Below are 12,976 nucleotides of genomic sequence, written 5' to 3'. Positions count from 1 at the left end.
GTGTTGTTGACGGGCGGCGGGCGCGCATCATCACATTAAGCCACACAAGGCCGACATGTCCCTCTTCCGTCGACCGCAGCAAATTATGCTTCCGGTGCGGCGAGGAGGGCCATAAAACTGCGGCCTGCAAATCCGCAACCATGCGGTGCGGCGTTTGCGCTGCGGCCGGAAAGCCGGCCGGACATTTAATGGGGGGGAGGCTTTGTGCTCCCCCCACGGTAAAAGGAAAGTCGGGCGTGGGGGCGTGGAGAGCTCCCACCGCCCCGATTCGACCAGTGAGGGCAGAAAGGGAGGCTAGCATGTCAGAATAATAATGGATTGTAGTCGACATGCTAGCTTCCTTCAGGCGAATCTTAACCACTGTGCGAGGGCACAAGATCTTTTCCTTCAATCCCTCGCGCAGTGGCAGGTGCAGGTGGCGGTGGCTTGCGAGCCTTATTTCGTCCCCCCCCATTCTAACTGGGCCGGGGACCTCGACGGTTCGGTGGCGGTGGTGGTCCGGATGGATGCTGGCCCGCCTCTTATTATTGTCGAAAGGGGGCCAGGTTATGTCGTGGTCAGCTGGCGGGAGTACACCATTGTTGGGGTGTACTTCTCCCCCAACCGCTCCCTGGCAGAGCTCGAGACGTTCCTGGACTCTGTCAGGGCGGCAGTATCTCGCAGGTCGCCGGGGTCTATCTTAGTCCTCGGTGACTTCAACGCGAAGTCCCGGGCGTGGGGCTGCCCCGTCACGGACGGGAGGGGGGAGGCGGTCCAGGTATGGGGACTCCTCTCCGGGCTGTCCCTGCTTAACTTGGGGACAGTCCACACCTGCGTGCGGCACAACGGGGGGTCTATTGTGGACCTCTCCTTTGCCACTCCTGCAGTCGCGCGCAGGGTGGTCGGATGGAGGGTGGAGGAGGATGTTGAGACCCTATCTGACCACTTGTACATCAGATTTGTGGTCTCCCCTCCCTCGGGAAGTGCAGCGAGTGGGCAGCGGCCCGTCAGCACCTTCCCCAGGTGGAACTTGGGCCGGCTCGACAAGGAGCTGGCGGAGGAGGCGGCCATCGTTCACCGATGGTTCGCCCCCAGGCCGGAGGAGGGAGCCGACACGGAGGAGTTGACCGGCCGGATGCAGACCATCCTTGCAGAAGTGTGCGATTCGTCCATGCCGAGGGCGCGGCGCCGACCAGCACGCAAGTCCGTCTACTGGTGGACCCCAGAAATAGCCGAGCTACGGATAGCGGCCAACAGAGCCCGTAGAACACACGCCCGTTGTCAAGCACGGAACCGGCGGGCTCCGGGCCGGGAGGGAGCCGATGTTGAACTGACGGACCTGCGGGAGCAGTACGGAGCTGCTAAGCGAGCCCTACAACTGGCCATAAGCCAAGCCAAATCGGCCGCCTTTGAGGAGATCCTGGCGGACCTAGACAGGGACCCGTGGGGGCGTCCCTATCGAGCGGCTCGGAAAAAATTACGCAATCTTGGCGCCCCGTTAACGGAAACCCTACAGCCGGATCTCCTCGGCAGGGTAGTGGGCGAACTGTTCCCCGATTCGCCGGGACACACGCCCCCGGTGATGGCTCCTCCTACTCTAGAGCCCGCAGAGGAAGAGGCTCCCCCCCTTATCTCCGAGGGAGAGATGGAGCTGGCCCTGGACCGCCTTCGTGGCAGGAAAACGGCTCCGGGGCCTGACGGCGTCCCGGGACGAGTGCTGGCGGTAGCGTCAAAACATCTGGAAGAACAGCTTCGGGGACTCTTCAACGCATGTATCAGCAGGGGAGAGTTCCCGAAGCAGTGGAAGGTCGGGCGGTTGTGCTTGCTCCCGAAAGGGGGAGATCGGTCCCCTGATTCCCCCTCGGCATACAGGCCGATTGTTTTGCTGGACGAGACGGGCAAGTTACTGGAGAAGATCATCGCATCTCGTCTCGTCCAGCACTTGGATGTGGTTGGGCCCCAACTCTCGGAGGCCCAGTACGGATTTAGGGCAGGGCGGTCCACTCTAGACGCCCTAACAGCCCTTAAAGAGCTGAGTAAAGGAGCGGTTGCGGCTGGAGACGTAGTCCTGGGGGTATCGCTGGATGTGGCGAATGCCTTCAACAGCATTCCGTTTGAGACTATCATGGAGGCACTCCGGTACCATGGGGTGCCCCCCTATCTCCGGAAGCTGTTGGGGGCGTACCTCCAGGACAGAGAAATTGTCTGGGAGGGCCGAGATGGCCGACTTTATGCGCGGAAAATGACGTGCGGTGTTCCACAGGGGTCGGTTTTGGGTCCGACCCTGTGGAACATCGGATACGACTGGCTCCTCCGCGGGCCAGTTCCCCCCGGCGCGGAAGTCATCGGATACGCGGACGACACCTTCGTCGCTGCCCGGGGCGGGACCTATGAGGAGGCGGCGCGACTGGCCACAATCGCCGTGTCACTGGTGGTGGACCGGCTCGCGCTCTTGGGCCTAAGGGTCTCCTTAACGAAGACGGAGGCCCTCCTATTTCACGGACCGCGGAGGGGACCTCCCCCGGACGCGCGCATAGTTGTCCAGGGAGTGGAGGTGCCGGTGAGGGCCCAACTCAAGTATCTGGGCCTCACCTTGGACGGACGGTGGAACTTCGGGGCCCACTTTACACAAATGGCCCCGAAGCTGATTGCCGCAGCGGCCGCTCTAGGCCGGCTGCTACCAAACCTGGGGGGCCCGGGCTCGGCCTGCCGGCGCCTTTACACAGGAATTGTCCGGAGCATGGCGCTGTACGGTGCCCCCGTGTGGGCGGACGCTCTCACCGCTAAAAACTTAGTATTGTTGAGGAGACCCCAGAGGGTGATAGCGGTGAGAGCGATAAGGGGGTACCGTACCATATCTTGGACGGCGGCTACCCTGTTGGCGGGCGACCCTCCCTGGGAGCTTCAGGCGGGGGTCTTGGCGCGGGTGTATGCCTGCAAAACAGAGGCGCGACATCGAGGCGAACGCCCAGAATTTGACGAGGTGCGTAGGATCAGGTCAGAGGCGCATACCGACCTAATCGAGAAGTGGAATGAGCAGTTGCGGTCCCCAGTAGCAGGCCGCGACACAGTAGAAGCGATACAGCCACACCTGTCGAGATGGCTGGGAAGAAAGTGGGGGGTTCTGTCCTTCCGGCTGGTGCAGGTACTTACCGGACACGGCTGTTTCGGTAAGTACCTGCACCAGATTGCGGGTCGGGAGCCAACTCCGGCCTGCCACGAATGTGGTGCGCAGCAAGATACAGCGCACCACACACTGGTTGAGTGCGCGGCCTGGGGGCCGCAGAGGCACGCTATGTCGGCGTTCGTGGAGGGGGACCTCTCGCTAACTAACGTGATCAGCTCGATGCTGAATAGCGAGGGGTCCTGGAGGGCGGTGGCCACCTTCTGCGAGTCAGTCATTTCGCAGAAGGAGGCCGCGGAGCGGGATCGTGAGGCGTCTTCCTCCGACCCGCGCCGCCAGCGGAGGCGGGGTGTAAGAAGAAGGAGGTATGCACACCTCCTCCCCCCGCCGCAGTAGTAGAGGAGTAGTAGAGGCAGGAGTAGTCGTTGGGCCGCCTGGTCCGGGAGAGGGCAGTCTGCCACCTCCGGGCTCGGTGGCCGGTGCGGATTATACCGGAGGCCGGGACATACTGCGCATCTGCGCGTAGTCTGTCCCGGCCTCCGAAGGCCCTCTTCGGCCGGCGAACTCGGGGGAGTTTTCTGGCCATTGCACGAGGGGGCATGTGGAGGGACGGCACCAGTGTGTTGCGGTGTCGTCCCACACTGTGGACGGGTCCATGATTGGACAGCCGCGTCGGGGCTGCGGTTGCGTGCTTTAAGCGATCCCGCAGCCTCGACATTATGCGGAGGAGGAAGCAACACCTCGGTGGTTTAGTGGGTAGGCCTAGCCCTTCTGGTTCGGAGAGCCCCACATACCCCAGCGCTCCCCCGGGCGCTGGGGATGCAATTTCATGCATTAACCGAGTTAAAAAAAAAAATAAAAAAAAAAAAAAAAAAAAAATAAAGGTTAGGTTAGGTTAGGTTAGGTTAGGTTAGGTTAGGTTAGGTTAGGTTAGGTTAGGTTAGGTTAGGTTAGGTTAGGTTAGGTTAGGTTAGGTTTTTTTTTTTTTTTTTTTTTTTGGGAAATAAATGAAACACCATGGACGCGTGGTCCATGCCTTTTTTTGATTTATTTTGTTGAAGAGATTGAAATATTTGTAGTGTTTATCCTCTACTGACAGTGCTGGTGGACTGCACTTTGTAGTGATTTTGGGGGTTCTTGGTTCCCCCTTAATTTATTGATTTGTTTGTTGATGTGGTCCAATTTTGTTAATTAACTGGGAGATGATATTATTATCCCTGTTTAAGATGGCCATTTTGGTGTTGTACTCAGTAATCTCGGTAGGAGTCTGCCGGATGGCTTTCTTCATGAGAGTACTGAGTGCGTCGTCTGCCCCGTCGGTGTAGTATACGAGTGATTTGGTGTGCCTTGAGAGCGCCACCACTGCATGTGGGACACTCTGGTAGATTTTAATGTCTCTTGTAGACATCCTCACCATGATGACAGATGGCTGCTGTAGTCCTTGAGCCTCATGGACAGTTAGGACTTTTGATCCCTCACCCTTACCATATCCCTGGTGTTTTAGGGTTTCCTTCTCTACCTGAGTGTTTGTTAGGTAGAGAGTATTTGGTTGGTCTTTGGGGATCTCTGCTCCTCTGAAGCTGGAGATGTGTAAGGACTTTATGACCTTACTTGAGGAGTACACACCTGTGTAGATTTCCTGCATGGCGTATGCCACGTCTACAGGACACCTGTGTGTGCACAGCAGCTCCTTTGTGATAGGTGTTAGATGATATGGTCTGTAGTAATGTAGTTTGAAGAGGTTGTCACGGTCGATGTAGGGAAGTTGGTTGATGTCCCCGATGAGTAGTAATTGGGTGGCTTTGAGTTGGCGCACGACCATGATGATTGAGCCGAAGTGGTTCATTAGAGCCTCATCAACTATGATGCGGCTGCAACTGCTCCGGTCCTGGTCCTTTACTCCATTCGCGAGAATGGAGGCCATTGTGCGAATCCTCTCCGCTGCCTCTGCTCCTTGCCGTTGACTAATCCTCTCCCTCAACTCATTTTTTGACTCTGTTGTTGTGGTGGTGATGATGTCTGTTTGATGGTTGAAATTGTTGATGATCCAGGTGGTTTTACCGCACCCTGGAACTCCGTTGACCCAAGTGATGGTTGGTAGTTCCCAGTTGTTGTATGGATCCTCCTGTGTTAAAGAGCTGGCTTTCTCCAGGATCCTATCCTCGAGCCAGATCTTTGTATCTTTGGTTGTTACCACGATGGGGTCCTCGGGTGGGGTTTGGTAGGATGTTGTGCCTTGCCTAGACTCAATTTCGTCTAAGAAGACTATGCCCGCTGTGGCGTTGTATGCTGCCATGTGTTGGGTCATAGGGACTCCTTGTATGACTTGGTGGGTGTCATTATTGTAGATGGTGGCCTCATGTTCCTCGAGCATGTCCTTCACCAGCTGCTCGCTTTTGTACTGGGGTAGTTCCAGTATTTTTTTGCAAGCTGCTGTTTTGAGGGTTTTTGTGGCTTGAAGGATGGCCACATACTCGATGAAGGAGTTGACCATGTGGTCCACTTTGTTGACGACCTTTATGAGTCTTGGCGCCTGGATTTGTCCCATTTGTGCCCTGGTCCTGATGTTGGTGGGGGCTGTTGATTGGTTGATTGGTTGTGGAATGGGATGATGGGGGTTTTGATTAGTGTTGTTGTAAGACGAGATAGAAGGTCTTCCTGGGAGTAATTTTTGGCGGAGGGCCTGTGGTGCTCTATAGAGGGCTGCTCCCAGTGTTGCTGGGAGGAATTTAAGGTAGGTTGGTATGGGAGTTGTTGTTTTGATGGAGGGTTTTGTTGCTGCTAAGCTCTTTTCCAGCTTCTGCTGAAGTATCTCCGAGCCGCTGAGCTCTGGAGATGAAGCTGTTGGTTGTTGTGGTGATGGAGGTGTTGGTGCAGATTGCTGTGTGTTGGTCTTGAGAAAGTTGAGGTTTTGTCCCCTACCTTCGTAGACCACGACCTCGTGGTGTTTGGAGGCCTCTACACAGCCAAGGTACTCCGCTGCCTGTCCTCTGTCAAAGCCAATGACCATCGAGTCCACGCTGATGATGCGCGGTGTGTTGGTGGTTGGGTCACTGGTTTGAGCTATTGTTAGTAGCAGCTGACACGCTTGGGTGAACTGGGTGATGTCTGCTATTCTGTCGAATAGCAGGATGGTTTTGTTGTTGGTGCGGGCTACTCTTGTGTGTAGACCCGCGACTTCCAGTTCTCCTAGGGCGTCGAACCTTTTCCTTTTGATGGTAGTTTTAGTGGTGCTGCCTTTTAGTTGTAGGGCTACCCCAGGTGATATGGCGACTCTGTTGGGGCCTGAGGAGTAGCAGAAGCCTATCCCCAGACGCTCATAATTGGTGTTCATGAAGAGTACCACATTCCTGGTTCTCAGGCCGGGGGCTCCCGGTTGTCCCTCTCTCAGCAGTTTGGTTATGGATGTTGTTAAATTAGTTTGAAGGTTGGAGGTTGGTGGTAACTCCGTGACCTGTAGTGGTGGTGGTTGAGAGTTTAGTGTGGGGTGCGACGATGCGCCTCCTTCCTCACTACTGTTCCTCCTGTGGGCTACCTTGAAGATCTTCTCGATGTAGTCCAAAAAGGGTCTTCCTGTTTCCTTCTGGTGAAGAAGTGATGGGAGGTTTGTAGATGTTAATTTGATGCCGAGTTTAATCTCGAGCTCAGTGCGATGTGCTAGGAAGCGTGGACATTCTAGTATGATATGCCATACTGTCTCTATTGCTCCCTCTTCGCATTCGCAGTCTGGGCTCGATTTTAGTTTAAACCGGTGTAGGTACTCCGCTATGCCGCCGTGGCCTGTGAAGGCTTGCACGTGGATTGGTGTTATTGGTGTTTCCCTGTTGAACCGGTAGGCTGTGTTGACCTCTGGAAGAAACCTTTTTGTGGTAGCTCCTGTGGTTGATGAGTTGTATCTGTCCTGCCATTTCCGGACGGATTCCTCTCGGATTTTCCTCCTGGCGAAGGACAGTGGGACTTTGTCATAATCCACTGGTTGTGTATGTTGGTTTTTGGACAGAGCTCCTAGCTTTGCTAGCTCGTCTGCTCTCTCGTTACCTGGAGTGCCAGCATGGGCCCTTAGCCAGAAGAGCCTGATTGCTCTCCCTTCGGCTGTTGCCTCTGCTATGTGTTGTTTGATGGTGGTAGCTAGGGTGCTGGTGGTGGTTGATGATTGTAGCAGCTCCAGTGATGATCTGGAGTCGCTCAGGACGTTCACCACTGGCTCCTTGCTGGTATTTGCCATTTCTATTGCCTTGTGAAGGGCGAATAGTTCGGCCTGGAACACGGTGCAGAAGCAGCCAAGACTGAAAATGGAGTTATGGGTTTCTTTACCTTTTTCCCACCATGTTAGGGCTGCTCCGGTTTTTCCCTCAATTTTGCTGCCGTCGGTGTAGATTTGAGGGCCGGTGATTTGGTGGGTGGTGATGGTGTGGGGTTCCATGTCCTCCAGGAGCTCAAACTTAATTGGTGGAAGTTTGGATGGGTGGAGTGGGCGAAGATTGCCGGTCCCATGTTCCAGCTCCTTTCCCGGTGGTATGTAGTCTTGGCTAAGACCCTTTTTGGTTTTGTAGAAGCTGGCTGCCTCTTGGATCCTAAGATCTATAGGTAGGATTCCTGTTAGGGCGAGGGCTGATGTCAGTGACACTGTCCTGTAGGCCTTGCAGATTTTGAGGGCAAAGCCTCTTTGGATGGAGTTGAGGGTATCTTGTACCTTGTTGAGCTCAGTTGCCGGAGCCCATACGCTTGAGGCGTACAGGATGATCGGCTCTATGACCGCGATGTAGATGGTCCTGATGATCTCGCTGTTGAGGCCCCAGGTTACCTTTGCTGCACACGCTAGTTGTTTGTAGATGTCCGCCGCTTTTTTACAAGTGGCGGCTACATGTGTGGTGAAGGTTAGGGGGCGGTTGATGGTGAGACCTAGAATTTTGACCTCTTCCACTAAGCTGATGGCCTTACCTGACATGTAGATTTGGGGGGGGTCAAACTTGAGCTTCTTGGTTAGAACCATGGCGCTGGTCTTGTGCGCGGCGAAGTGAAGTTTGTTTTGTTGACCCCATTCCACTACTGATTGCAGGGTTTGGTTTGCTTGATGTTGGATGGTGGTTGAGGAGTGGTCTGAGAATAGTAGGACCACGTCGTCAGCAAATGCTTGGCAGTAGGTACCCTCGCTGGTGAGTTGGTGGAGTAGCGAGTCCAGGATGATGTTCCAGAATGTGGGTCCTCCGATGGAGCCTTGGACACATCCCTTGGTGGTGCCTTTTGTGTAGGTTGCCCTAGCATAGTTGACTGTGATTTTTCGGTCTTGTAGATAAGAGCCGATCATGTTGTATATGTTGTTTGGGCACTTCTTCCTTCCCAGTTGGTGTTTAAGTGCTGGCCACCACGCGTTGTCGAACGCCCCTTCTATGTCCAGTGAGATTAGGAGTACTATCTTCTTTTGCTTGATTTCCTCTCTGATGTGATCCACTAGGTTGTAGAGGGCGTCCTCTGTCCCGCGCCCGGGCATGAAACCATACTGGTTGTTGTTGAGTGTTGGTTGGATGTGCCATAGGGTTCTCCTTATCATGAGTTTCTCGACAATTTTGCCGAAAACTGCTAGGAGGCCTATGGGTCTGTAGGACTTTGGGTGGGTGTAGTCTTCCTTGCCGGGTTTCCTAAGGATGATTACGTGGGCCTTTTTCCACGGGATTGGGAAGTATTCTAGCGACAAGCACTTGTTTGCTATCGCCAAGAACAGTTCCTTACCGCATGTGATGGCTGCTGTGCAGATGTCGGCTGTGAGGCCATCTGGACCAGGGGCTTTCTTTGGGTTTAGTGTAGAAAGCACAGTGTCCAGTTCCGCCATTGTGAATGGCGGATCATCTGGTATGTTGTGGGAGGTTTCCCGGTGTTGGTTGCTGCTGGTGATTGCTCGGAGTTGAGTGTGGTATGGGGAGTCGGTGTTTGTGGTGTCATCTGGGTAGAATGTTTTACCAAGGAGTTCCGCGGAGTCTTCCGGGCTGAGTGTTTCTCCTTCGGTGTTCCGGAGGAGGGTGTCGTCCTGACGCCTCGCGGTTTTCCTGATGACTCTGTAGATGCCGTCCCACATGCTCTCTTTCTCCTGTGACTTACAGAATTCCTTCCAACTGGAAGTTTGTGCCTCTTCGGCTTTGGTTTTGTAGATGTTTTTGGCGCACTGGTACTCGTCGATGACGTGCTGTCGCCTGATGGGTGCCGCGTTGCGGATGCGTCTCTTTTTCCTGAGGACTTCTTGTTTAAGTTGTCCCAGAGACTGTGTCCACCACGGTGGTGTTGGGTTCCTTTTGTTGGATCCTACTTTTGGTATTGTTTTATCACAAGTGTCTTTGATGGTTGTGATGTAGGATTCCAGTATGGACTCAAGAGATGATGGTGTGATGATGCCTTCAATTGTTTGTGGAGTGATGTTTTTCTCCGCCAGGCTGGTTTTGAGTTGGAGTGTGAAGTCTGACCAATTTGCCTTCTTGGTGTTGTAGATGCGAGTTGTTTGAGGGGTTAAGGGTTTAAGGGTCCCCTCTACTCGCAGTGTGAAGGTGATGGCGTTGTGGTCTGAAGTTGTGAGACTTCTATTGACTCTCCAATCTTCTATTTTGCCTAGGAGTGGCTGGCTACAGGCTGTCACGTCGACTATGCTGGTGTAGAGTCTGCCTCTCCTGTTGGTTTCGAAGGTTGGTGTGTCTCCTGTGTTCAGGATGTGTAGGTCCATCTGGTCAAGGAATGAACTGTAGGCTGCTCCTCTTGGGTCTTCAGAAGAGCTTCCCCACCAGTGACTCCAGGCGTTGACATCTCCCGCGACGATGTTGTGTGTTGTTTTAAGTTTGCCTATAAGGCTTTTGGTGCGGTTGATGTAGGGCTCAATTTCTTGGTCTCCCTCATAATATAGTGAGATTATTCCAAGCTTGAGTGTTCCTGCCACGATCAAAACTGCCGCTTCCGTCTCAGTGACTAGTTGGGGGTCATGAATAACCTCCAGGTTGTCGCCGAAGACGATGACTGCTGCTTTGTTTGGTTTTCTGCGGTTCAGGGTGCACTGGATGACTCTTGTGCCTGGGTGTTGTTTTAGGATGCCTGTACTACCTACGTAGGGTTCCTGTACTAGGGCTATCGAGATTCCCCGATCCTGTGCCACTTGTAGCAGCTCGGCAGTTGCCAGTTGTGACCGTTGGAGGTTGGCTTGGATGATTTTGATTTTAGTGGATGTGTCCACTGATGGAGTGGGTGAGGTTGGGGCCACCTTAGCAAAGGTAGGATATTTTGGAGCGCGCTATGGCGTCCCATTTAACCCTTTCTGCGCATTCACTGCTGAAGGCTATGTGTGCAGTGTCAAGTTTTTGCTGGTGGTCTGCTGATTTGTTGGTGCGGGTGCAGTTTCTGCAGGAAGGAGGTTTGCCCTCTTTCTTGGCTGGGCACGCATCCCATGTGTGGTTAAGGCCGCAGTAGCTGCAGTGCCCCTCCTTTTCCTGGCACAGTGTTTTTGTGTGCCCGAATCCCAGGCATTTGGTACACTGTACCAAAGGGGACTGGTCAGCCACTGGTCTCCTTTGGAGGTCAATGTAGAGTTTTCCCGCCTCTAAGATGTTTTTGTGAAGGGGGGGGGAGACTTCCAGCACTGGGTGGCACTCCAGGGCGTTTCGGGCCCTCTTCCTGTAGCGCACCTTGATGATGCGCTCCTTTACCTCGACTCCCTCGAGAATCTGGCGATTTTGAGCCAGGATGTGCTCCACTAGTTCGGAGTCTGTGTGGTAGGCCATGACATCCCTGATGATGACGAGGGGGTTGTTGGTCCTGGCTTCCTCCGACTTAAGTGTTTGGCTTTTGTCGATCTTCGACTTTATTTTAGCCAGATCCTCCTTGTTGTTGCAGGTCAAAATAACCTTTTGGTTTTTTACTTTTTTCACCCTGTCCACTCTTGCTCCAGTGGTTTTAGGGCAGATTACCGAGCGAAGTGTCTTGACTATTGTCTCGCTGGTGTGGGTTTTGTCAGCTGACGAGATTATGAGACTGTGGTTTGGCCTCCTTGGTGGGGTTGGTGGCTTTTTAGCTGCGGCTTGCGCGTATGTAGGTTTTGCGCTTGCCTGTGTCTTCATCATCTCCGCCAGTGCCATCTCTGCTCCTAGGCTGATGCTGGGTGGTGGTGCCTCCTTCTCCTTTTGCTCCTTGAGGGTCTTGAGGTCCGAGGACACTGATTTCAGCCTCTCGGTGATCGGCTTGAGGTGTTCGCCGATTTCCACTCTTGGTGGTGCTATAGGAGTGTTGTGGGCGAGGGTGATTTTTGTTGACAAGTCCTCTAGTTTATTGGAGAGGGACTTGAGTTCCTCCTCAAGTTGTGGGTGATTTGGTGGTGCCTGTGTTGGTTCCCTGCTTAGATGTTGTAGCAGTGTTTGGCCGACTGTCGAGGTTTTCTCCTCGATTTTGTTTGTGGCCCTCCTCAGCTCGTCCAGCTGTTCTTGGACTTGTTTCATGTTAGCTTCTATGCCTCGAAGCTTGCTGCTGAGGGGCTCCAGCTGGGCGCCAGTGGTGTCGTTTTTACAGTACGTTTGTACTGTGTCAGTCAGTTTGTTGAATTTTGAGTCCAGCTCCTTGGTGGCTTTGGACAGTTCGGCAATGTGTCTGTGCGGTTCGACTGTTTCGAACTCTAGCCACTGCCTTATGTCTTTTGCCTCCTTGTGAGTGTCCTCCACCTGTTGTCGGGTTTGGAGCAGTGCCTCGGTAAGCTTGGTAATCTCCCTGCTGTGGGCCCTCTCGATGCGCACCAGCTCTTGTGCGTGGCGCGATCTCTCTTTCTCCAGGTTGTATTTGTGTCTTGACCTGGAGTCAGATAGTGAGAGCACTGTCTCATATAGGGATTGAAGGGAGTCCAGTGCTATAAGTTTGCACTCCTTCTTCATGTTACCAGCCTGCTCTAAGGCTTCCTTCCCTTTTAACAGCATGGTGTTGGCTGCTTTGTTGGCGGCGTCCATCTCGATGCCGGTGCCTCTGCAGGTGGTGAGGAGGAGGCTTTTTCTGCCGGATCGCAGGTGCCCGCTTAGTTTGGAGACGTCTGAGAGAATGGAGTCGGATGCGGAGACCATAGAACCCTCTTCGTCTTCCGACTGTATGGGTCTTGGTGGTAGGTCTTCTTCTCCTTGTTTCCACATCTCGACCTTCTCTTGTGGTCCCATCTGTGTCTCTAATGGGTGTAGGGCTTCCACTCTCTCGATGACTGCCTCTAGTGTCTCGCTCTCTTCATGAGACATTGAGCTCACGGAGACAGCCTGAGCGCTTTTGGCAAGCACCTTCTCCCTCAGTGAGCGAGTGTAGGTTTTGGGGGCGGCTGATGTGGGTGCTGCCTTTTGGGAGCTTGGGCCCTTTTTGGTCTTGGGTGGGTTGGCCTTTTCTTTGACGTCCTTGACGACGTATGTGTTGGCCGATTTTGATGTCGAAGACATATTGTGTTTGTAGTTGATGTTGGTTTTATTTAGTCAGTAGAGGAGTACGCAGGTGGCGTGTTGTCGATGGTCTGACTTTGTGTTGTCTGATAGGTTTGTTCCTTCCTCGGGTATAGATCTCCTGTTGCGAGGTATGCCCGAGGGGGAAAAAAGGTAAAAGGGGTTGTTTGGCTAAGGGAGGGAATAAGGGTGGGAACTTCGGGGGGTGGGGGTTATGGGATTGGGGGAAGGGGGCGGCGGTGGAAACTAAGGTCTAAGAGGGTTGGATGTTAGGATATCTAAGGAACCAAAGAGGTGGTCTTTGGAATCCTGTATCAATAACCCAAGAAGAAGGTGATGTTAGGACCTTAGTTCAGGTTTGGCCTTTAGGAGGGGTGTTGGTTTGGGTAGGAGGGGGAAACTGAAGAGGCCTGAGGATAGAGCTCGGCTTCCTGAGTTAAGG

At 53.7% G+C, this 12,976-nt stretch overlaps 1 protein-coding gene across 1 annotated transcript; it reads right to left on the bottom strand.

Annotated features, from left to right (window-relative positions):
* Nucleotides 1-4,077: 4,077 nt before the first annotated feature.
* Nucleotides 4,078-12,534, bottom strand: LOC142986129 (uncharacterized). Its single transcript, XM_076134408.1, has 2 exons — nt 10,618-12,534; nt 4,078-10,370 (listed from the first exon to the last, which is right to left on the bottom strand). The coding sequence occupies exons 1-2, from the start codon at nt 12,532-12,534 to the stop codon at nt 4,257-4,259; spliced, it is 8,031 nt and encodes a 2,676-aa protein (XP_075990523.1). The 3' UTR covers nt 4,078-4,256.
* Nucleotides 12,535-12,976: the final 442 nt, after the last annotated feature.

Source organism: Anticarsia gemmatalis, chromosome 2 (assembly GCF_050436995.1).
Source record: "Anticarsia gemmatalis isolate Benzon Research Colony breed Stoneville strain chromosome 2, ilAntGemm2 primary, whole genome shotgun sequence".
NCBI classification, from domain to species: Eukaryota; Metazoa; Arthropoda; class Insecta; order Lepidoptera; family Erebidae; genus Anticarsia; species Anticarsia gemmatalis.
The sequence above is the reverse complement of the archived record's forward strand: the minus strand, read 5'-3'. Positions and strand labels throughout refer to the sequence as shown.

Coding starts and splice junctions, on each gene's coding strand:
- LOC142986129 (XM_076134408.1), bottom strand. CDS start 12,534: ATGTCTTCGACATCAAAATCGGCCAACACATACGTCGTCAAGGACGTC. Junction 10,371..10,617: donor TGGCTGACCAGTCCCCTTTG/GTACAGTGTACC, acceptor GGGACGCCATAG/CGCGCTCCAAAATATCCTAC.